We start from the raw sequence: 25190 nt of genomic DNA on the forward strand, positions 1-25190 counted from the left end.
GGAATCCTGAGATCAATTTAGGAGATTTTAGGGGAAAAATAAGCAAACAATGTGTTTATTTTACAGATTTTATATATTTATAATTCCATGTTTTAGAGAAGTGCACAACAGATTAACATTCTAATGTCTTAAAAAATGGGGCCAGAAAAACTAACTAACTATGGCTCTTCTTCAAGTTCATAACAGACATTGACCATGTGAGGCTGCATTAAGGAGTCATTACACAAAATTACTGGCAGCTGACAGTGCCCAACTTAGCCTCCTATACTTCTGAAAAAGGTGATTTTCAATAACATTCCTGTGTTTTTAAATGTACTCTAAGAAGTATGCAGTACAATAAAAACAAGTGGAAAGATTTTTGTTATGTAGGCGCAGAAAATGGATAATAGTTATTGATTTGTAAATAAAATTAATACATTTAATATTACACTAGACTACATTTCTAACTAACTAGGCCACTCATTCTCTTTCTCTTGACAATACATTCTTTAAAGCCGTAACGCATTTTGGGGTCAACTTGAAAGAAAGGCAGCTTTAAAAATATAAGAGTGGGGTTAAAGGTCAAATTTCCCAAACAACAACAATAACATTTAAACTTTTTCCATGATAAAATACATTTTATGAAAGTTAGGGTCCACAGTAATGTGATATTAAGAATTCCCATATATTATTCCCTGTATGTTGCCTACATGTTGTCAATAAAAACAATGGTGGTAAGAAACACAGATGTAAAAATAGCTCGATATAGTATTATTATGACTTAGACCTTCAGATCAATCTATAGACCTTGAAGGACAGGTCAGAGGTCAAATGTGACATGATATTTTAAATCTTTACACAGTCCCTTCTATATGTTGACAAGACATACACATTGTAAGAGTCATGGCTTCTATGGCGTAAGGCATGTTTGTCCATTTTCAACCAGTAAGTCACTGAGTTGACCTTGAAGGGTTTGGTGGATTGTTAACATGACTCCGCTCTACACTCCTACAAAGTTTTATCAGATTTCATTGAAATCAGTCAGTCACTGCTTTTAATTACACCGTTGTTGTTTGTTAGCAGCAAAATAAACACTTGAAGCTTATTAAAATATTGAATTTCTAAATGTTGGCTATTAGAGTGCTGACAGTGTAACAGAAGAACACAATCAAATTATCTGTGCTGTGAAACTAAATGGCACTGTCCAACTAAACACTCTTCTGCTGTCCAGAAGGTAAAACGATTACACATCACTCTGAAAACATGAAAGCTAAACAGTTTTGAAAGCCTTCTTTATCAGACAATGTACAGAGTCTCCTTGCCCCCAGCTTAGTGAGTCTGTGTGTACTTCATAGGCGCCCGTGCCGAACATACATGCTGAAGATATTTGCTGAGCAGGCTGATGTTTCCCTTAAACCTACGACAATTGGATGCATGTGTGATTTCTGTGGGTGTGTTTGTGTGTGTCCTTGACGCCAGCAGTGTCCCGCTGTTATCCAGCTGTAACACAGTCAAACACCGAACAATCAGCTTTTGCAGGGCTGCCAAGCAGTTAGCAAGATGTCAGTTAGCCTACAGTCTGTCACACAGTGGAGCTTAAATGGTTAAAAATGGCATCTTGGGACAAACTACATATCCAGCAAGTTGCATATAAGAAAATGTGCTTCTAAAGTATAGATGCTTTGCTATTTGTATATGTAACTCTATATGTAACTTAATTGCAGTAACAATGTCTGTGCAGCTTGGGAGTTTGGGATGTGCAGGTGAGCTAGAAAAATGTCCCAGCGACATTGTGTACTGTTAACTCACCTCTGAGAGTCACATTTTGATGCAGCATCACTCCGTTACCAAAAACACCAAGAGTATTTTCCTCACTAAAATCTGGCCCAATTAGAGAATATTAATGATTGTTAAATGTGCATATGCTGGAGCTGGAAAATGGGAAGGTTAATAGACAGGCAGCATCACACGATTGCATTTATCAGTTTCTATTTATCTCTCCTTGGGAGGTGGCAGGTTTACAGTAAATACCTTCTGTCCCCCTAATTTCCTAATGATGGTGATAATGATGGAGAATGGCGCAGTCATTAGCAAGGACAGGCTCTGTGCATCACTCTGTCAGCTACGTCTCTCCCAGGCCCACAATGAGAAGTGATGGGGCCCAGCTGTTCCCCACATCCTCTCCCCAAACTGAACCTCTCTCAGAGACTGAGAGAAGAGAGGGGGAGAAAGAGGGCGGAGCAACGGAGAGGAGGTAAGAAAGGAACACAGTGCACAAAACAGAGAAAAGAAGAAAAAACACCTGAATATCTGCCAACCAACAGAGGACAGAGGGTGTCACAGGCCTGTTTAAAGAAATCCTCCCAAAATCATCCTCGTGTACCTATTACTGACACAAGTTTGGTCCCAAGTTTCAGATTACAAACGTTTTAGGATCTGTTGATCAGTCTGATAACAGTCTAACACTAAAAAGCAGATAAAAAAGTTTGCTGCTTTGACAAGGTGGCAGTTCATCATCTGACTGTTACGCGTACGAGTAAATAATTTATACTTGCAGGCTTGATGTCATTTCTTTAAATGGGGGTGCACATCACACATTTTCACATTTTAAACTGCAAATGAAGCAGAGCTACTCTGGTACAGTCAAAGATTTGGAAACTGTCTGCAGTTATGTGTGAAAGTTCACCCAACACAGCAAGTATCTCCCAGGGCTTTTTAGCAACGAGGCTAATCCATTAGTATACACTTACCTTGTTGGTGTTGGGTTGAACCCCCCTTTTTACCTTCAGAACTGCCTTGATTTTACGTGGCATAGATTCAACAAGGTCCAAATGTTGGTCCATGTCGACAGCATCACACAGTTGTTGCAGTCAATGATCAATGATGTGAATCTGCCATTCCACTACATCCCAAAAGACTTATGTCTTATGTCTTATGTATGCAAACACGCGTTGCAACTTCTTATCTGGTGCGCGTCTTTTATTTTGACAGCGAATGGGCACCTGCGGACCACTTATGTGCACCCCTGCTTATAATGGACATAAATATACAGAACCGTCAGTAAACACAGCAAATATTTATCATTTTTAGATCTTAGAATGACCTCTTATTCTGTGCACTACTGCTATATCCCTTTCTCTACTTGCAGTTTTTTTTTATATTTTGCATCCTCCTTTTGTCTGCTGTCTTAATTAGCAGTCCACACCACATGCACTGCTATCAGCCTTGTGAAACATGCTACAATTAGAGTTGATAGTCAAATATTCCTCTTTTCCAATAGATTAATTTGAGAGCAAGGCTTATCAGACGGGCCTCGGTTGTGCTGCGCACCAATTGCTTTCAATAAAAAGAATGAAAGTTAAACACTCAGAACCCACTCAATAAATTCACAGGAGACTGCAAATGGACATTTTCATTTGACTTCCAACTCTTTTGAACTGTCTTTCTTTTTTTCCTCTTAATCTTCTTGCAGTGTATTGAATCCTTCAGAGGTACATATTGGCAATTAGACACCAAGGAATGGCTGATTATGTACTGCATAAACCTCAAGTTGAATAAATTATATCCTCCCCCCCGAAAAAAATCAGTCTGTGATTTAAAAATGCTCAAAATTTCAAAGTCACCTCTGATGAATAGTGCAGGGTGATTAATTCATGATGGGAGACGCCACCTTGTCAGGCCAAACTCTTCACTGGGTAATGGCAACACATGCATAATAGAAAGGTGGTTCTCTGCCTCCCCTCGTTGTCTGAGAGACTTCAAAGGAATTAAAAATGGGGCCATCAAATTACATCTGTTGAGTTGCTTTGCTCAAACGTTGGATTCGAAGCAGGAGAGTACATCATTTCGCTTGGATTGTGTCTCCAATGTAGTGAAACGCCGGAACGAATGAAGTTGACTAGTTTGGAAAAGACTGTGAAATATTTCATCTGAAATTTTTAAAAACTGGGGGGATTTGGTGTGTTTTTTTCTGTAAAAGAGCTTGAATACATATTAAGCTTCCCTGAGGCAATATCTGTCAATTCATTAAACATTTTTCCTGCATAAGTAAAGACATTCAGTCTTTGAAACTGAACTACAACAAAGCCTGATTTCTTTCCACCTGGCATCTCCTCTACATATTGTTGGATGGCTGTGAAAACAAGTTAAACGTGAGTTTCAAAGTCACTTTTCAGGGGAAATAAGTGGAAATTGCAGCTGTAGTGAAGCAGACCCATGGCCTAATTACTCCTCTGTACATCTCTCTTTTACTGAAAGACTGAACAGTCAGTTCAGCAGCAGAGTGACCTTTTCTCTAAACCCTCCAATAACTCTCCAGCTGACAGGCCGAATGAGCAGATGATCCCGGACTCCTTCATGGTGTGTTGCGACTGCACTCGGTGCAAAATGACAAGTGAATCAAGCTCTATTTTTACCTCCGGGTGGGGAACTTGTGTCACTCTCGACCACTGCACCCAAGAAAATCCGCCATGAAGTTTGGTTTTGGGCAATCTGACCGCTGACACCGCGGAGCTGTCACTGTGATGCCCTTCCCTTCCATCAACCAATCCCCTGCCTCGACCTCACACTACTCCTCACACCTGACTGGCACCAGGGGTAGCGTGCCAGGCCAAAAGCATGATTGACACCTCGCCCGATCTTCTGTAAACACCTTGAGATCTCAGCACCTCCAGCAGGGAAGATCAGTGACTTGTGTGAAAGAGGCCTCTCCTCCTGGCCTCAGCTCAAGTCCGCTGGCACTCGCTATGATGCAGCTCGACTTGTCAGAGGGAGTAACAAGATGCTGAGTGACTTAGCACCTCTGGAAATGTCAGCCCCCGAGCTGGCGGACGCCAGGCTGAGTGGAGTGGGGAGTGCACAGACCCCAGTGCGACTGGCTCAGCTGCTGCCTGTAAGAAGCAAAGGACAGCACATACGCTCGACGAGACAAGACAAGCAGCAGAGATGAAGCCGCGCCCTTGTGATATGTTCTTGCCCCATTCCCCCATATTTCTGCCACACGTCTTACGCTTGCGTCTCTTTTTCGAGAAGTGCATCTGCTATCGTCCAGCTGCTGCTTTGCCTGAAACGGACCTTTGCTGCCCTAATGCTCAATGTGCAGTGGAAACGACAAAGTCCATCCGCGATGATGATGATGCGGGCAAAAGCAGAAACCAGAGCACGCCTAACTGCCCCGTTATTGCTCTGGTGAATCATGCTATAGGAGACAAGGCACCAAAGAGACACCCAACGCAGGGAGGAACTCGGTCACGGCACAGTTTGTCAGACTGCACTTACTTACAATGCCGACAAGCACATTTTTTCTCTCCCCGAGGAAACTCGAGGACGTATACTGCAACATATTTAGTGTTGCATATTTATTGAAGTCAAGCAGAGAGTCAGTTTGCTGAAGCATTAAAGAATCATGAGGCACAGAAAAGAGAGCTTTTACAAAAAGTGAGCGAAGAGAGTTAGGTTGGAGCGTGATGATGCTCAGTTAAATCTAATGGGCTGTTTACTCGCTGCCTGCTGAGATTCACACTGCTACACTGACTCGTGATTTATATTTTCTGATTCATAGAGGCGCATGCATCTTACTTTAATCAAGGTTCTCCCTATCATTCCCTCCTCATCCCCTCCATCTCCCTGGCTGCCATCCTTTTTCTCCCCACAATGCACATTAACAGCAAAAAATATAATCAGTTTTATGACAGACTATGTTTTTAGCACATGATGGGTGAATATAGCATTTTCAAAATGGCCCGTCCCCATCCTCAATCTCCAAATAGATCCGCTGGGACGGAAGGCAATATCAACTGAAAGGACACAGTCTCAAGGGTGCGAGTGTCAATGAATGGCTGCAATCTGACGCCTGCTATTTTTCATGTTTGTTAACAAAATACAATTTGAGCGAGTAAGTGAGTACAGAGATAAGGACATAAGCACATTATTTGGCTGAGTTGACGAATAAAGTTAGAAGTCTGCAATGTGAGGAAAAGAGTTTCTTAGTGCAAGTGTGGTTCAGTGCTGAACACAGATAATTGATTTCTCGATAAACTAAATATATTTTACATTCATGTTGGAAAAGGCATGTCCGATTTACTTAGCTTTATGACTGTGGAGTGTCATAAACATGTAGGACTAAGTTAATAAAGAAGAACTAGATTAGGGTATGCTGATTGGCCAAAGATGTTGGTGACTGAGTCATCACATTATTCATTCATTATTATTATGGACTATTTCTAACATTTTGAGTTATTTTCCAGTGTTAGAAAATCAGCACTGCTCAGTGTTAGCCATTGCTAATCTTCAGAACTGACTAGGTTACTTTTAAACATATAACACTGTCAAAAGTGTTAATTTAACACTCAACAGTGTTGTATTTAACACTCAGAGGTGTGGACCCATATAGACACTCTCTAGTGTTAATTTAACACTGGAGATTTTGCTGTGCACCTTTAACTCCAGTATCCAAATGGAGGACTTTTTAAATAAAATCATCCCATTACCTATGATAGAGCAAACTATTCATTGGCGTACCAGGTTGTAAGCACGTGTTGTGTTTTAACATGGCACTCTCTGGGGATCAACTCACTCCTGGAGTCATCCTCAAGTGGTCATTAGAGGAACTGCAATTTTTGGCAATTTCTTGTTGTATATTTTTGTTGTATATTTTCTCTCTGAGGTTGCTGTTTAGACACAGAGTGATGGAGATTCTGATGATTCTCACTGTGAAGTAGTATAGAACAACGCACCATATGACAGCAAATAATGACAACACCTGAGCCAACATGCTAGTTAAACTAGCCAGGTGCTTTGAGATTATTTTACCCCCTCACCAGGACTATCACAGATTACAAGTTGTGTATCCTGATGTTGTGCATACACTTCCCCAAATATATCAACGTCAGCTGGACCAACACAAACCTGTTGCGAAATTTGAACCAAAAACTTTGCAAACCTTAACTAGAAGCGTCCTCACACCTAAATTCTAGGGGTGCAACGATACACAAAATTCACAGTTCGGTTCGGTTTGATACTTTGGTGTCACGGTTCGATATTTTTTCAATACAAAAAAATGTTCATGCCTTTTTAATTTGTCATTTATTAAAATTATACATATATATTTTAACTCAAACGTACAGTTTTTAAGTGTAATGTTGCTGAAACAAGGAAATCACTCATCTTTGGAAAAGAGAGTTTATTACAGAGAAATGGCTCTTTCCAAAATAAAAGCTATATTATAGCTTCTTCTGGGCTATACTCTCAGCAGCATATTAAACATATCAGGTCCCCATAAGGAGAATTAGGTGCTAACGGCTGACTCGGGTAAAGTTTGTAGCATGCTGATTGTTGTTTTTGTCTGCTTCCACTTGTCTTTGCACTAGGATGATGTCGGCGTAAATGTGCAGTCATATTTGTTGTGTTCCCACTAGTGCTGTCAGCGTTAATCTCGTTAAAATGACATTAACGCCATAACGCGGCAAATCTCCGTTAACGAGTTACCGCGGATCGCCCCGTGCGTGGGGCTGGACGGTGTCAACATGTTAACAAGCTAACTGCGCTAACGCACTAGTTCCCACCAATTGAGCATTGCGTGGCACACCCGACATACTGTTTTACTTTTGTCCATGACGCGCTTACCTTCAGGGTCATGCTTCACATGAAAACCAAGATAGTTCCAAACGCCAGATCTGCATGAGGGTGGGGGAGGTTCAATTTGCCATGTTGCAACGAGCTTAGCTTCTGTCTTGCTAGCTTGCACTGCGCTCAGTAGATCTGCACTCGACAGTGCAGCCTGGGCGGAGTAGTCGAACACAGATCCACTGAGGATCGTCAGGTTCTTTCTTTATGCAAATGACATCTCCCTACCAACTTTAATGAAATTTTACTTGGAAGATTTTCCTTGATCTACTTTTGTCAAGGAAAATCACATCCAGCCCTGCACTTCAAAGTGCATTTAGTATGGAACCAAACTTTACTCGATGAACGAATCCTCTGGGCAAAGTCTGCCTCAGTCTCTCAGGAGTTAAGTTTCAGCTTTATTTATTGCTAGCTGCTATTAGCCGATATAGAAAAGGGCTAGAAGTCACAGGTTTGGTAGATTAAGACTGGGGATTTCTCTTGACCTTTCAGCCAAATGCCATTCTGTTTGAGGTATACAAACATAATTAGATCTGATCGTCCTGTGTCCTTCTAATCTTTGGCTCGCCATTTTTTTTATTGGCAAATCGTTGTTGTTCATTAGCGCTGTTTAAGATGTGGAGGGCACAGGCTAATGACAAGAGGTAGTGAGGTTGAAATAATCCTGTTGTTTCTGATGCTTCCACATGATGCCCACAACTGTTGCTTTGCTCCCTTTCAAGGAAGCCCCCTATTAATGAGGATGATGGCATACCAAAGGTCCATCTTAGTGATGTACATATATCGTTGGGAGGTGGTGGGGGGGGGGGGGAGGAAAATTGTGTTCTCTCCCCGCTAATGTAGGAGCCAATTCACAGTGACATTTGCCATTAGCTCCATGCTGAATTCGACTGGCGACAAAAGCAGAAGAAAAAGCTCAAATCATTCCCAATTAACGGAGGCATCAAACAGTGAAAATCCTAGCAGGAGATTTTACGGGCAGTGCACGGAGAAAGGTCAGGCTCCAGTGGAACAAGGCAAAGTCACAGGATTTATTAGAACTAATGAGCACTTTCGTTAGACTGAATTAACGCTGGTACACAAGGAAAATAATAAATAGTCTGAGCATAACATTTGGTTTGTGACACATGTACACACACAGACCTAAACACACATAGCTGACTGAATGACCCAGACAGAGCCCTAAGATTAATAATGTCACCTTAAATATGGTAAATTTCTCAAACAGAGCCATTGCTGTAAATCAGAGTTAACCATGCAATTTGTTATTATTTTTTTTAACAATATTAAATCTACAATAGAACCATACTTTTGGAAATGTAAGGATAAATAAATACAAATCAATAAAATAATGGTCTAAAAAACACGGCTTATATGTAATTTATTATTTTAGATTATGGTTTTACAAAATCTTCTCCTACAGTTTGATTTATTTTTTATTTAAAATCAAGAGCAGGTAATAACCTGCTTCTAACATACTATCACTTTTACCATAAGAAATAGCTCGTCTTACAGTGACTGTGCTAATAATTTCTGATACTGTAAAGGATTCATGCAAATCAGTACTAAATATAAATGTTGTGTTTGCTTTCTTGGTGTCTGTCTCCATCTACCAAAAACACCTGAGCCTCCTTTTACAATTCCTCACATTACTAATGAGCTGAGAGTTGTCGAACAGAGGAGAGAGTGTTTATTGAGATATTTAGATGTGTTCTCTTACCCGGTCTTTCTCCCTGTTTGAAACGATGGAGGTCTGGGTGGAGAGCTGTAACATAGATTGGCTGTGACAGCACCAAAATGAGGCTAACGAATATCCTAATGAGGAAATGCCAGCCATGCTCCCTCGTTCCAACCACACCAGATCGCTCTGGCCCCGGGAGAGACGAGCCAAAGCTGCAGCAAAAACTCACCAAATGACTGACCCCTACTGAAGCACCAGCTCAGTATGCATTTTTTGCACACTTATTTTGTGCCTTTATCTGAAATTTGTAATTTAAATTAATTTAAATGTTACTTTAGATTTACTGGTCAAACTGTATACATATGATCAATGCACTGTAGCTTCTGAGAGGCCATTCTTTGGTATGCAAAGTTATGTTTGAAGACTTGGCGTTAGGTTGTCTTCTAGATGTTTTGAAATCAGACATCAGGGACAAAGATCTGAATTAGAAGCCAGTGACATGGTAACACCTTGTCAGTCATAAGAAGCCTTAACGTAAACCATACAGTGTTTAATTGGCAATTTTATTCTAGGTCAAAGCATAACTTACAAAAATTAACACTCCATTGTTTCTGAACTGTAAACTACTGATTGAGGCTACGTCCACACTAGCCCGGATAGATTTGAAAACGGCATTTTCGTCTGAACCATAAGACCATAAGTTCATCAGGCAAGTGTTTTGTGCAGTTTCTGAGACTTTTATATAATCCAACTTATTTTTTCACCCTCTGCAGGCCTTTTAAACAGAAGGGGGGATCTATAGATAAAACAGGGCTCCTAAAAAAACCCCTGCTGTGCCTCTAAAAATGGACCAAGACTTCCATGTTAAAATGCCCAAGTATAGTAAGGGCGACACTATCCACAGACCAAAACCCTTGTAAAAAAAAAAAAAGAAAGGTTTTAGTCTGTGGCTAATGTCGCCCTTACTAACAGTGTGTGGGGTAAAACTTGACTGCATGTGTGCAGTGAATGCCTTGAAGAAAAAACATAAGACTTACGGTGTGGTATAAACCATCCAAAAAGTTTGCACAGTTTTGATGAGTGAAATTCTTGTATTTTATTAGTCTCCTACTTATCACTTATTAAAATGTTTCTGTATTTTTGCTATGCATCTGTACAGTTTGTGGTACTGCTAAGACAGTGTTTGACATCACGATGTCTACAGACAACCTTAACTCATGGCACACTAAAGTACTCCGAGTCACCTTAGCAACCTCTGGAAGTTTTAAAACCCTGTTTATGACAAGCACTTTCCAAATCAAACTCTCTTTCCCTCTCATTCTGACAAGGCTTTCTGAATTCAAGACAAGGCCTGATTGTGACGAGTGGCAGCACTGCATACAGTCATCTCAAAGGTCTCAGTGGAAACTATATTCCATTAGAAAACAACAGGGACGGGTCCCTCAGTCCCCCAGGTCCTAAAACAGCATATGACATAGAGCCTGAGGGCAGAGGAAGTAACTCATCCTTAGATAATCCACAGGACAAGCTGCACAAGAGACAGACTCGCTTAATGCGAGTGAGATATTAACAGAATCCGCTGCAGGACTGGTACATATTACATTAATAATAAAGACTTAATAACTGAGAGCAAATTCAGACTAGCGCACAGCATGATTATTCAGTGTGTTTTTGGTTTTTTACATTAATTCACAAATTAGGAAATTTTAATCAATTTGCTATAATGATTTGTTTATATGTAAATTGGATAAATGTTTGACTAACACCATTTTAAGAAATCTTTGTAGCCCTGAAGAGCGCACTGAGTGTCCAACTCTAATAAAAATATAATGTACTTCTTTTTTTCTTAGTCTTTTACAACTGGCTACTTATTATGGGCAGTAATATCCATCAAGTACCACAACCAGAAACTAAATGAAGAACATATGAATAAATCGTGTTTAGGAAGTACTTACTAGGACTACAATTTGTAACAAGAACAGTTTGCGCCCGGGTATCTGCACCAAGGCAAACAACAAACAACAAAACTTTCACAGCATGGCTGAATTGATTCCCTGGATCCAGAAGGACATTTGAACATTTTTACTGCTTACCTGGGTTTGCTTTTGCGGGGGCAGCATCCTAAGCAGACCAGCCCAGACCTACCTTTCCCAGCCACCTCCAACTCATCTAGAGGTACACCGATGAATTCCCAAGCCAACTGAGAGATCTATCTTTCCCCACGGCCTCCTGTCAGAAGGAGGTTGTCAGAACCACCTTACGAAACACTCAAAACTTCCTCCTGTGGGCCTACCACAAGCAGGAGGTGACATGGGGTCATGTGCAATGGTGGTTTGATCCCCAGCTTTAAAAACTAGTCTCTAAGTACTTTAAGCAATTGCACTATCATATACATGCAGTTTTAGATAATCAGGAGTGGTGAGTCTTCCTTTTAAAAGAGCTTTGGTTTGTCCAATCCCCTACCTGTGATAAAACTTTAATGCCAATGCATCTATTTTTTCCAAAAGTCAAACAAACAGAATCACTGATTTACCTCCTTGGCACTGATGACATCTTTACCCATACACCCACACAGACTCAAAAGGAGAAGACAATACAAGAAAGACTGTTGTGACTAGTAACAAATGACACTAGTCGCACACTTTTAAACTAAACCTTGTGTATTAAAAAAAAAAATCTTCTTTGTAATGACAGGAAATTCTTGATTTGTGTGAATAAAAAAATGAAACATATTAAAGGTGAAGGAAGTGCACGCAGGAGGGGTTTGCTTGTGAAATCATCTTCTATAACTTGTATGCATCCCTATACACGGAAGAACATGCTGAGGGGTGATGAGGTTGGTTGAGGAAGTGTATAGTGGAAGGAGGGGAGGGCGGGGGAATGGAAAGGTTGGCGTACGGTCACACGAGCGGCACTATCACGAGTTAGAGAGCCAAAGCTCTGCCTTGTGTAGGATATGCATTGTGGGAACAAAGATAGACACGTGGTACACGCGGGTGGTGGATGGGTGGGGGTGGATGAGGGTGAGGGGTGGGGTTCCAGTTTGGGGGACGTATGATGATGGCCTGAATTGAAAAGAGCCACCTTTTGATTTTGGACGGGCCCCGTTCCTGGCAGGCTGGCCGGCCATAAGGTGGGGTGGGGCCTGAGGATAATGGCAGCAGAAGGGAGAGGAGGCCGACAGCTGGCGAATTCTGCCCCAATATGTTTCCATGAAAGAGGCGAGGAAATTTCAGAAGACGTGATGCCCGAACGACACGCTCGGCGGCAAAAGGGAAGATTAAAAATAAAATTAGTTAACATCTTGCCCGTTTCACCCCACGATGCACATTTCAGCAAAGGGAAAGGGAGGGAGAAGGGTGATGACTGCAGTGGCCATTCGGATTTCAACAGCTCCCCCCAAAAAGAAAAAAAAAATCTTCCAGTTAATTAGAAGAAGTCATGTGTCACCTCCCGAAGCTTGTTCAGCACACACAGATGTGGCCTGGACTGTTTTAAAGCTCTTTCCATCATCTCGCGTTCTCTCTCCTCACTGCATGAATATCCTGTTTTCCCTTCCTAAGCATATTGTGACTCTAAAATGCAAATGACTCCCCCTTTCCCCCCCTCTCCTTTCTTTTTCATTTTTTTTCCACCTCCAATCACGGTGCCTCTAATGAGGTGTAAAATATGTGCATTAATGACAGAAAAGTTATTTAGATCTGGGGGAGAGTTAATTGGTTTTAATCACGGCCTACATCCATCTGGTTACGCGAGACAACAAACTACTTTATCCTGATGCCTCATTAGACATATTGTGGGACGCTACGACTCAAGGAGACGCTCGTCTCCTGCTTGTTTCCTTTGCACATGAGCATTGTTCAGAGGTAAAGTGATCAGGAACTGAAGATTAAACAGAGCGCACATGATATTTGACCATTTGAGTTATTGTTTAAAAAGCCTGTCTCACTTTTATGAGACACATTCTACACAAACCTAAATAACATTTTTTTTTAAATCTAAACATGATGACAATAGATAATCATTTTGACAAGGATTCCCCTATCTGATTTTGGTTGTATCACACAGCAGTGTTTAGGGCTAATTTGGCATTTTCCATATTCTACATGAACATGCATAATGTGCGATTGTATTATGTGCCTGTTATATACTGTTATAGGGCCACCACTGAAAAAGAGATGTGGATCTCAATGAAGAAAACTTTATATCAACTGAAGCATGTAATGTAACAATAAATCAACATAGACAAAACTGATACATTGTGCTAAATGTTGCATCACTGATGAGAACTAGAATATTATTCATTTAAAGCAGAGGCAGTTTAATCCACAAAAGCACAGTAGCATTATGTATTTTTAGTTTACCAAAAAACTGTTAACCTTTGACCCCACAACAGAAAATCTTTAGACTTGACATAACATGCTGCAAAACAGTTTGTCAATCAATGCTTTTAACATCATAAGGCATCATCTTCATCGTCGCATTTATGCATTTAAGTAACTTGATGAAAGTCGCATCCCCACAACATCCACGAATGGTCACACAAGTTTGAAATCTGACAGTAATTATGCCTCAGGGGAACATACATTTCATTCACTGACCTGAAGAGTTTCATGTTTCTGGGGAAGGGTCTCTTTAAGCAAAACACTCAGCTATCTGCTGTCATTCTCCATCCGCTAAGCCTAAAGATGCTCTCACCATCTGTTGGCAGTGTGACCATGTCCAAAGGACCATGTTTCTGAGGATCCTAACAGGCCAAGAACTAAAATGTGTGAACTGCAGGCCTGCTAATCTGAAGTGTTGATAAGAGGCTTGAAAACACACTATGTGTGACTTGCACCATAAAAACTAGGAACTCTTTGGGGATTCAGCCAAGATGAAGAGACTCAATATGCACCTCAAGGTTCTTTAAATAAATAAATAAATATTACAGCACCCCAAAGCTGTCTTCGTTTTATGAGTCTCAAAACGCCTCTATAGTTGTCAGCCACGGATTGCTGGTTTAAAGATCTACAATCCAGATTTTTTTTTTTAACTTTTCAAACTTTAAGAGAACATTTTATTGCAGATGGCAACTGCACGTGGGAGAAGAAGCAATGTGCAGCTAGGTTTACCCACGTGCCTCATTAATCATTAGCATTCGGCTGAGAGGCTGCTTTATATGCCCCCATGATTCACGTTGTCACTTACAGTAGTCCATCTTCATTTTATACACTGGGCCTCTAATGGGTTCTTTTGAGATGTGTCAACTGAACTGGGTGTGTGCGGGTGCAGCCTCACCTATAGTCGCATTTTTTCTCTCCAAACCTCAGAGTTGCAGAGTTTTCTTATTTGCTTCATTTAAAGTTACCCTGCCATGCAGAGCAGAACTGCATGAATGAACAGCTTTCACAGACGAGTGACTAATTAAAAGAAAACCCAGGATAAACACAACAATGCAGATGCTTCCACACAGGAGCACTGCATGGTGCGATGATGCAGAAGAAGACAAGATTATTTTGAATTAAGATGGTGACAGGAAATGATCTAAGTCAGCGGTCCCCAACCCCCGGGCCTCGGACCGGTACCGGTCCGTGAGTCGTTTGGTACCGGGCCGCGAGAGTTGAGGCTCAGGTGTGAAATGTATGGTTTTCAGGGTTTTTATCAGTTTTCAGCGTTATTTTGTTATCGTTTTTATCGTTAACTCGGTTTTCCTGGGTCTTTTCACGTGTGTTATGAATAAATTTTCTTTTTTTCGGTACCGGTATTAGTTTTATTTTGTTGTATTTATCCGCGACACCTTAAAGGCCGGTCCGTGAAAATATTGTCGGGCATAAACCGGTCCGTGGTGCAAAAAAGGTTGGAGACTGCTGATCTAAGTGATACTGAAAGAGAGCTCATTGTTGTGGCACAGATGGAGGAAGTCCACCTGGCTTCTGTTTCGTCTTGATAACAGACTAATTATGTGACATATGGAACATTTTTAAGAAAACTAACGAGCAACGTGTAATCCATTACATTTTCTGAGTAATGACCCCAACACTGTTGCTACCCAAACTTAAAAGCCTTAGCTAACAACTTAGCATGAAACCCTCTCTAAATATGGTAACTTCTGTCTCAACATGCTAGCATGGCAGTAGCAAAAATTCTAATGTTGTCCAAAACCATTTGAAAGTGGTGCCTCAACATGCTATAAACAAAAACACTCTGTGTTTCACTTATCACCCATGTCCTGTAAATATGTAATCTGCTAAACGCAAAGAAAAACATAGGGAGATATAACCGTTTATGCTGTACTGCCTTATGTTTTTCTCAGTATCCTGCACACCATCAGACAGAATAAACTCCTAAGAATACAAAGTATATCTAATAGAATAGTTTTTTCCATTTTTAGGCTTTGAGTAGCTCTCTCACACCGTACATGTTTGCATCCATCTAATTCAATCTATCCAAAACCATTAAAGAAGTCACATATTCACATGATGGATACAGAGGCAGATGGGATATGTAGAAAAAGACTTCAGCTTTCTATATTTTTACTCAGGCAGCTACAAGGGCTTCTGGTTGTTGTCCAGGAATTTCTGTCAGATTAGAAAAAATATGTTAATTATAGACATCAACATAGTTGCAGGCTTGTTTGGAAAAAGAAAAGTTTGCAATTTAGTGATTTGCAAGATGCTGCAGTTAAACTAGCAGCAGCCGTGATGGAAATTGCTGTGGTTATAATTAAGAAGACCTTAGCATATTTAGCTAAATTAAGCAGTGGGATAGACTCCATATTTACGGCGTCATTTCCTGACTAATTTGCCTTGCGCCCTTATGTGAGGTGTCAAAAAATACTCCCTGTGTTTACATTTGGTTCCCGCTTCCCTGCTAGTTCAATGTGATTGACATTTCTAAATATGTTAGGCCCGAGTGTGCCGATTCCCAACTAAGCACAAATTGTACAGGCAGGTAATGATGTGTGGTGACAGTCATTATCTGCTACTGAACTTTGACACCTAATCATGAGAACAGTATGCAAGTGGTGCAGATAATTATCTTTGGGATTGTCAGTGTGTGTATATGTTTCTCTGCATGTGTGTGGACATTGAAGGCTGCAGTCTTTTTAAAAAGCCTAAATGATCACATCTAGATATGCGGTAGGGTTGTGCTGGTAGATGGTGACTGAGGGTGATTCCAATCAAGGTGACATTTAGGTTATTTTCCCATGTATTATAATTACAGTTAGCTTTCAGTTAATATCACACTATAGTTTTTACTTTTGCTTTCCCCCAAACCTGCAGAATTCACACAAAAACATGACAACAATGAAATGAACTTGTGTAGGAGTGGCTGATCAGTCACAAAAGAAGAGAGCATAGACCCTGGGTATTTTTGCATGGTGGATTGATGGTAAATTAGTGCTTAATATCCAAATGGGTGGGAAATTTAAAGAAAAAGCACCTTGATAATTCTGGTTTTGGACTGAAGGCCACAGCAAAGTGATTGCCGAAACTATGCAAGAAATATGACCCCGCAAAACTGCTGGATCACCATGTTGCACCCAAGGCTTGTGGTTTTATCTTTAATTTGACAATGTGTGTAAATGCTCTCTGTCTCACCATCCATCCCATGAGTCATTTTTATTCACTTACAAGCAAATGGATATGAATTACATTTGCGTTCAGTTTATGAATACCCTCATTTTCATTGCAGAACAATGTATCCAAGTGACTATGTGAAAGAGAAAAATGCATACAAAAGTAACAGAAATGTTTAGAAACCTGTAAAAGTACGAGTCTCGAAAAATATCCTTGCTTAAATGAGAATCTGTAAAACAACAAAAACACTTTAAATGTGTGTTGTTTGCCGTCTCTCTGGATCACGCTGAAGGCCTCCACTCAAACAGCATAAATGTTCCCTTGTAACACTGTTGCATCATGGGATAGGATGTGTTCAAAGAGGTTGAAGCTGAGGATCCAGGCAAACAGACACAGAGCACCGAGGCTGTAAAACCACAGTGGATTTTTACATCTGTCTGGCCTCATTGCTATGCATGGAGCCCCGAGCCACATTTGTCTGCTTCCACCTAGGGGTAGAGCACACTGGCTATGATACCGCCCTGACAGATTACCGCCTTAAACAGTGAGAAAGAGGCCTGCCAGCAACAGCTGTCCTTTAGCATTGGAAATGCTAAGTTCCCCTTTGACAAAGACTGAACAGGAATGAGTGTCAACAATGCTTCGCCCTGGAGCGGTTGCTAACATCTTGTAACTTCCTGTGCTGCAAACCATTTCTGTTGGATACTTTTGGATCAACAGAGCAGCCGAGTTGTAATATGTATGGTAATTTTTCATTTCTGGCCCTTCTGATGCCTGCTGTAGAGAAAGAGGAAAAAAACGAAAAACACTATGTCAACAGTGCTCTTGAACTCGAGCGGTACGTTAGTCGGCTGCTATGCAAATGAGACCGGGGGAGAGGAAAGCAAACAAATCTGTTAATTGATACATCCTGTCAGTGAAGGGCCTCTGGGATTACCAGGAAGAGCTAGAGTGTCATTGTTGGATGGCTGGGACACACTGCAGGAGTTTAAAGTGCATCTAATGGGGATGTTAGCGGTCATCCTCTACAGGCTAATGGCAACCATTTTGTTGGCACTGGAGAGGTGCCCAAGCTGTCGAGGACCAGGTATTCGGAGTGACCTAGGTGACCTACGCCGACCTGGGCTTACAAGTGTGCGGATAAGTTCAACAGCCTCTCCAGAAAAAAGCCATCCGTGGCAAGACGACACTAATTAAGGTAGCACACGCAGCTAAGTCCCACAAGTGTAGCACACAGTTGGAGTGTATACTGAACCTTGTCATGTAGGTCACTTTGGCGCTTTTAGCAAAGCTATGCATATTAATGGACCTGTGATACACAGTTGCTGCCTCAGTGCTCATGGGGGGGGTTTGTATACTGAATGTGAGGCTCTTTTTGAAACATATGCATTGCAAATTGAGATTACGGGTGGTTACAGTTAGCACAGTCCCTGTGGCATTATTTAGCCATGAGAAAAATAAGAGTACACGATGAATCACGAGTTACCCATGGATGAAATGATAACAATAGGAGAGGTGTAGAGAAATGACTTTGTACTCTGTAACATGAAAAAACATCTGCCAATAAACCCAGGCATATTTAGGTTCTAACATACTGTTCGTGTGTTACACAGGGCAACAGGATGTATGTGGGACAATCAGAGAGAACGTAAAAGGGAAAGAAAGCACCTAACAACTGCTTTTAATGCAGTAAGTGTAGCTGATGTATAGATGTGCCACTAAGATCAGTTTTGCTTTGCTTTAATTTGAGATTTTCAGCTTTTCATGATGATAGAGAGAGGGGACTGTTGCCTTTCCACTCTAGACTAGAAATGTTTATATGTTAAAGAGTCAGGATTACATGGAGAGTGCTCTTTTGGTGCTCTTTGGGGTTTTGGTCCCTTTTTTGGCCATTTTGGATTAGGCCAATTTAATTCTTAATTCTTCCACATACAATAATATTTTAGATAATGATGTGCCTCCTCTACTATACGAGTGCAAAAGTATAATTCAATTTTCCAGTTAAATTGAGACAGCAGTGCACAAAGCTCTGATCCTACACACAGATTTTATTTAGGTAGTCAATATAAATATGTATGACTGCTATTTTTGATCTCTTTAGTTTCATGCACAATTAATATACTGGTGGGCAACCTCCTTGCTTTCATTCCGAAAGTTACCTCGTTGCTAACCAGCTAGCCCGGGGCTTTGATGTCTTTCATCTGTGGAGGCTGACTCATTGGCCAGCTTTCAGTTCTCAATATTGCTTAGCAGGAAGGACTTCTTCCTGCAGGTGCACACTTCAATATCAGCATCTCTCCTTTACAAAGAGTGAGGAGCCCGAGGAGGCGCTCAGTGTACAGCTGCATCTCTACATCAAAAGGAGCCAGATGAGATGTTTTGGGGATCTGACCAGGATGTCTCCTGGATGCTTCCCAGGTAAGGTGCTTTGGGCCTGTCCTACTGGGAGAACAAGCCTTGGCAGACATGCTGGAAAGATTCAAGCTCTCAGCTGGCTTGTGAATGCCCCTACTTCTCCCTGGCAGAGCTGGAGGAGATGGCCGAGGAGGTCTTAGCATCTCTGCTTAGAATACTGTGACCTACGCCCGGATAAATGGTAGAAGATGGATGGATGCATGAATGGAAGGGCTATCATATAAAGGGAGGAGTTTGAGTTTACACACATGAGCTGATGGACAATTAATGGTCTAGTGAGGAACATACTGAGCCTTAAGCTGATGATATTACCCAGTTATTCAATTTTGCAAAAAACTTCAAATGAAATATTTGAAGGGGAGAAACTTTATAAAACAGACATCTTTAAACTCTCACAAATTATTTTACCTAATATTGCTGAAGTTTGTTTTTCTTTTGGCTAAATTCACACAGTAGAGGAAAGCCTAAAACTTCAGGGTGGAACATGGTTTTGGGCTAACATGACTAAGATTTGACCACAAAGGCTTTGTGTATCTATCCATCATTCCTTAACTCATCGTCCATTTAACAATGTCATCTTTTCACATTAATCTCTAAATGTGTGTATTGTTATGTAATTTTCTGTTTTGCATAAATTGTAAATGTATGTATCAGAGTTTTTCTATCATTGTGATATATTTAAAAAAAACAGACAAAAGTGTGTCACAAAGCTGCACACAAAGGTGACAAAGCACTGCCAATTTGGTCCGTGTTGCTCTGATCTCCTTCAGTTCAGTGGCATGCATGTGGCACAGTTCTTCAGCTGAGCCTCACAAATCATCTGCCACCACGTCAGTCAAGCCTTGTTTACAGATATCCAACATCCTTTCCTTCTCGCCTGGCTGACTCGCTGCAAAGTCGGTCGGGGATGTGTGATGTACATCATCGGTAATCAGATAAGTTGGGTACCATCCTCCTGCTTTCTCTCCAAAACAACATGTCCACTGAACTGAAAGCCAGAGTGCAACTGTCACATTAGCAGCCAGAGAGTACTCACTCCACTGCATGCCTGGTAAACAAACCCCGAAAGATGTTTTGCATGACAGACAGACTGACGGCTCTTTCAGGCGAGTCCAGAGTGTCGCCGAAAAGACCCGCCACACTCTCCTCTCTGTTGTCAGTTGAAACTCTTTAACCAATTAAAATGGCAGCGCAGGGCGCATATTTGAATATGCATGAACAGAATGTTGCATTTATGAAAAAAAAGGGGCTGAATCTGCTAATTATGTGTTTAACAGTCTATCGCCGAGCTGTTTCACCTTATATTTAATTTGCACATGAAATGTCCCCTCTCATGACGGCAACCTGCATTTTGATCTCACATCGATTCGTGCAAGCTTTCAAGTGTGCTGCTTTAATGAGGCATTTCATACTCACTGAAAGGGACTGACTAAAAGAATTGCGATAAAACCTCCGTGATCCCAACTAACTGTTGTTTGTCACTTTTTATAATGAGCCACAGCCTCGTTAGATTTCCTTTTCCTGTAGATCATAATGGAGTCGTCACAGTTTTTCACCTCCCCACAGCTATGTTCTCCTGTGGAGGCGATGCTAGGCGGTTAGAATTTACCACTTGATGAGTTTTGCTCTGAGCACTCTGGCAAAGTTGGACAATTATTTTTGAATCCCTGGGCTCTCTGTGTAGCAAATGTGATGGAAAAGGCCAATTATGGAGCTCGATTTATTAAAATGTTACAAAGCAGTGTTTGCCATGTTGCTGGAAACGTCGTTAGGAAACATAGGAAATGGTTAAAAATGACTGACACATGTGGCTAAGGTCAAGAAAGTAGTTTGTAACCAATTAATACATTCATTTATTGCACCAAATTGCAGTTAACCAAAATGTTACTAAATGTTTACAGTGTCAGCGCTTCTACTGCCGGCCTCTCCGTATCCCAGCTGGAATTCCAGTAGCCTTCTCTTCTGTTTCTGAGGTACGGAGAAAAAATTCCAGTCAGATCCCGTGCCGCTTGCCAAAAACACTGCTCATCCAAAGTCATTTGCAGCAAAGTCCATTATCATCATCACTTGTGGTGATGAATTCCCTATGATGGTGGCAGGCCCGCAGCAGCCTCCACTCATAATGACATTCTGCTCTTGTTGGCAGTCACTCCCCGTCAGATGGCTCATTCCCAACAGCCAGCATGTCAGACAGTGCACACACACAATACTGGGTTGGGCCTTTACACCGTAAATGAGGGACAACAGGACTGTTGCTTGAAAGGCAGACTTCATTTCTGGTGTTCTATTCTAGTCAGCATGTTGTTTTTAATGTAAACATCTGTGACATCCTGCTATAAATATGTTTAGCTCTTTTAGATTTGGGGGGCTTTTACACTTGTTTATGTAAAAATACAGCAATGGGCAAGTATTAAAGGAGCTACCTATACATAGGGCGAGAGACGGGGTACACCCTGGGCAAGTCGGCAATCCATCACGAGACCAAAGGTATATCAGGACACTGCCACTGCTTTCAGTGCTGTTGTTCCATTTTCTTTCCATTCTGAAAGGAACCCCAAATATAAAAATTCTATGTATTTCAAACTAGGGCGTGATTATGGCAGACATGTTAAACTCACAGGTGGATGCTGAAGGCTACTTGACAGTCTGAAGCATAAAGAGAGGCAGCGTGGAGGTAAAAGGGAGAGATGGCGATGAGCTTCCCTGATTTCACTGATAGACTAAATTAAGGTCGATGCCCCATGAAGAGAAATGGTAGAGGTTCTGCAAAGCCAATAATATTTAAAGCACCATGCGACTAAGTCATCACTTTAGAAATAAAACAGCTCCGTAGTCACAGCGAGTCTGCTCACTCTGGCAGCACAACAACTCAGGCAAAGACGTGGAACCAGCTGCTGACTGGCTCCCTCCAAAGAGAAATACTCAGAAAGCACATCTTTAAGCTGAGGCCTTATGCAATCACATTTCTAAGTATCTACAAAACTGGGTCCTCAAAGGTGTGTCAGCACACGATGGTTATTCCTGAATATACATTGTGGATTGTTATTAAAAAGTGAACATAGTCTGCTAATCATTGTTAAGTAAAAAAACAAGAATCTGAATCACCCCAAATTAATCACAAAATCTTGCATGGGCTGTACCACACACACACAAAAGCATAATATCTGTGAGGTATACCTGTATCATTACACCTACATATAAAATCACCTGCTCTCCAGCTGTTATGAAGATGGGAACATGTTGGGCTGTAACAACTGTGAATGTGGACATTTTAACATGAAAAAAAACATTAGGGGGAGTTACTCGCCTTTTGAGTCAGCCTCGTGTGTTCATTGGAGGAACTGCAGTTTTTGGGACTTGCACAGTGGCTTCATTTTTCAGCCCTGAACTTTGCCACTTGCCTGTAACATACAGTTAATGTGTAATGCCCACGACCTCAAATTAACTGAGCGTGATTAAAGTGTGCAATATGATGAGAAGAAATTATAGTCCCCTTCCCTCTTTGGAGTGATAATAACTGAGATCGAATCATAAAGGTCACGAGCACAATGAGTTCTGGGACCACCCCTTTCTTCAAAGAACATAAAAAATGTGCAACAGCATATTTGCACATCAAATGCCAAGAGCATATAAGTCAAAATAAAAATAATAGAAAAGAATCGTTTGTTTCATGGGTTTTTGTAAACGTGTTCCTTGTTCTGTTGTTGGCAACTGTGTGGTGAATTTTAAGAGGTCTGTGGTAGTGAGCGCTCTGTTTATACTTTCATTTACTAAATTGATGTGTTATTATCAGAGATGGGATGGGTAATCCGATTACTTTTTTCAAGTAACGAGTAAAGTAAGGGATTACTATCGCAAAAACGGTAATTAGATTACCGTTACTTTCCCGTAGGAACGCTGCGTTACTGCGTTACTAAAACCGTGATTTTTTTGTGCAAATGTCTCATGACAGTGACGTAAGCAAGTGCGACGTTCGTGACAACAGCTGTGTGCAGATCAACAGTGGATCATATATCGAGTGCGGGAGAGAGTATGAGCGTGCAGCGTTTAAAGCGTGGAAGTACGGACCTTACTTTGAGTTTGATTCCATAAAAAGTGACAAAAACATTAGTGTCCATTAGCGTTGTGCATGGGAAGAAAACGTTTTTTTACAGCGAAAAAAACCCCTAAACTTCCAAGCAAGCACCGAGTGCGCTACGACATAATGGGAAACTCACAGAGAAACTCGTGGATTCTTCCACTGACCGCTGCGGCACACCTGCACCAGGGTAAACCTCCGCCTACCCTACTCCTGCTTTACAGGTGAAAATAGAGCAAAAGGACCGCTAGTCTGTGACTTTATTTATTTTCTGCTGTGTTTTACTTGCATCTATTTGAAAGACTGAGTGTAAACACACACACAAAAAAATTATGTGCTGGAATGTGCAGAAAATAGGTTTAAATATTAAACAAATTTCTTCCAGTCAGAGAATGTTGCATATAATTCAATTTTTGCTTGATGCATAAAGTTAAAAGATTAAAACGAATAAAACAAGTTTTAAAAAGAGACTTTTCCATTTGATTACATTTTGTATGATGGATTATGCAGAAAAAGTAGAATTGGGCTGAAAGATCTATCGCTTTATCACCTATTCAGGTTGTAAATCGTGTTTTTAAAAAGTAACTAAGTAACTAAGTAATTAATTACTTTTGAAAATAAGTACCGTATTTTCACGACCATAAGGCGCACTGTGCTAAAAGGCGCAGTCTCAGTTATGTGTGCCCTTACTGTATTTAACACACACATAAGGCGCACTGGACCATAGGGCGCATACAAGTACCGTATGCGTATTTAAAAATAAAGCGGGAGCAAACCTGAATTCGGTACCTTACTCACATTTCTATTGCCGGTAATCGTCATCATCAACAACACACAAGCATACAAGTGTGCGTATTTAAAAATAAAGCAGGAGCAAAACAAAGTTTGGTACTCACATTTTTATCATCAATCAAACCCATCGAAGTCCTCATCCTCTGTGTCTGAATTGAACAGCTGCGCTAAATCTCCATCAAACATGCCAGGTTCACTGTCTTCACCGTCAGAGTCACTTTCCGTGCCGTGCGGCTCCTCGGAAATGATGCCGGCTTTTGCGAAAGCTCGAACAACAGTGCCAGCAGACATGTTAGCCCAAGCATCTACAATCCATTGGCAAATTGTGGCGTAACTCGCCCGGCGCTGCCTTCCACTCTTAGTGAAACTGTGGTTTCCACCGGTCATCCATCGCTCCCAGGCCGCTCGCAGCCTTACTTTGAACGGGCGGTTCACACCGATGTCCAGCGGTTGGAGTTCCTTTGTCAGGCCTCCTGAATGACAGCAAGCTCACAGTTCATTTGCTTCACAAGTTTTTTCACATCGGCTGTGAGATGGGCACGCATAGAGTCACAGATCAACAGCGATGGTGATGCGTGGAAAAAACCACCTGGTCTCCTTACATACACCTCCCTCAGCCACTCTTTCATCATTTCCTCATCCATCCAGCCCTTTTCATTTGCCTTAATGATGATTTCTGCTGGAAACTTCTCTTTAGGCAAAGTCTTTCGCTTAAAAATCACCATAGGCGGCAGTTTCTGTCCATTAGCATGGCAGCCAAGCACAACAGTGAAAGAAGACTTTTCATACCCCGTTGTGCGTATCACTACCGTGCTGGTCCCCTTCTTCTCCACAGTGTGACTCACCGGGATGTCAAAAGTGAGCGGCACCTCGTCCATGTTTGTGATGTGGCTGGGCTGGATGGTTTTGTCGCCGATGTGTTTGCTGCAGTAGGAGCGGAAGATGGCCAGCTTTTCCTTATAATCCGCTGGAAGTTGCTGCGCTACCGTAGTCCTGGTCCGGATGGAAAAATGGCACCGTTTCATAAAACGAAAGCACCAAGACGGACCTCCTTGGAAAT

At 41.3% G+C, this 25190-nt stretch overlaps 1 protein-coding gene across 11 annotated transcripts in view; it reads right to left on the reverse strand.

Moving 5' to 3' along the window:
• LOC143421385 (uncharacterized) overlaps positions 1 to 25190 on the reverse strand; it is a 111145-nt gene that overhangs the window by 26121 nt on the left and 59834 nt on the right. For 4 of the 11 annotated variants that reach the window (XR_013101023.1, XM_076890492.1, XM_076890494.1 and 1 more), the window contains one exon: positions 22568 to 22661. The exons of 4 other annotated variants lie outside the window; for them this stretch is intronic. Coding sequence is in view for 5 of the 7 variants with exons in the window: in XM_076890492.1 (XP_076746607.1) it covers positions 22576 to 22661 (86 nt within the window). In the remaining 2 variants the exon portion in view is untranslated. Of the gene's footprint in view, positions 1 to 20981; positions 21229 to 22567; positions 22662 to 25190 lie in introns of those variants that run through there. 3 more of the 11 variants (XM_076890493.1, XM_076890496.1, XR_013101022.1) reach the window with 2 other exon arrangements.

The sequence above is a fragment of the Maylandia zebra genome, linkage group LG12 (assembly GCF_041146795.1).
Source record: "Maylandia zebra isolate NMK-2024a linkage group LG12, Mzebra_GT3a, whole genome shotgun sequence".
Classification (NCBI taxonomy): domain Eukaryota; kingdom Metazoa; phylum Chordata; class Actinopteri; order Cichliformes; family Cichlidae; genus Maylandia; species Maylandia zebra.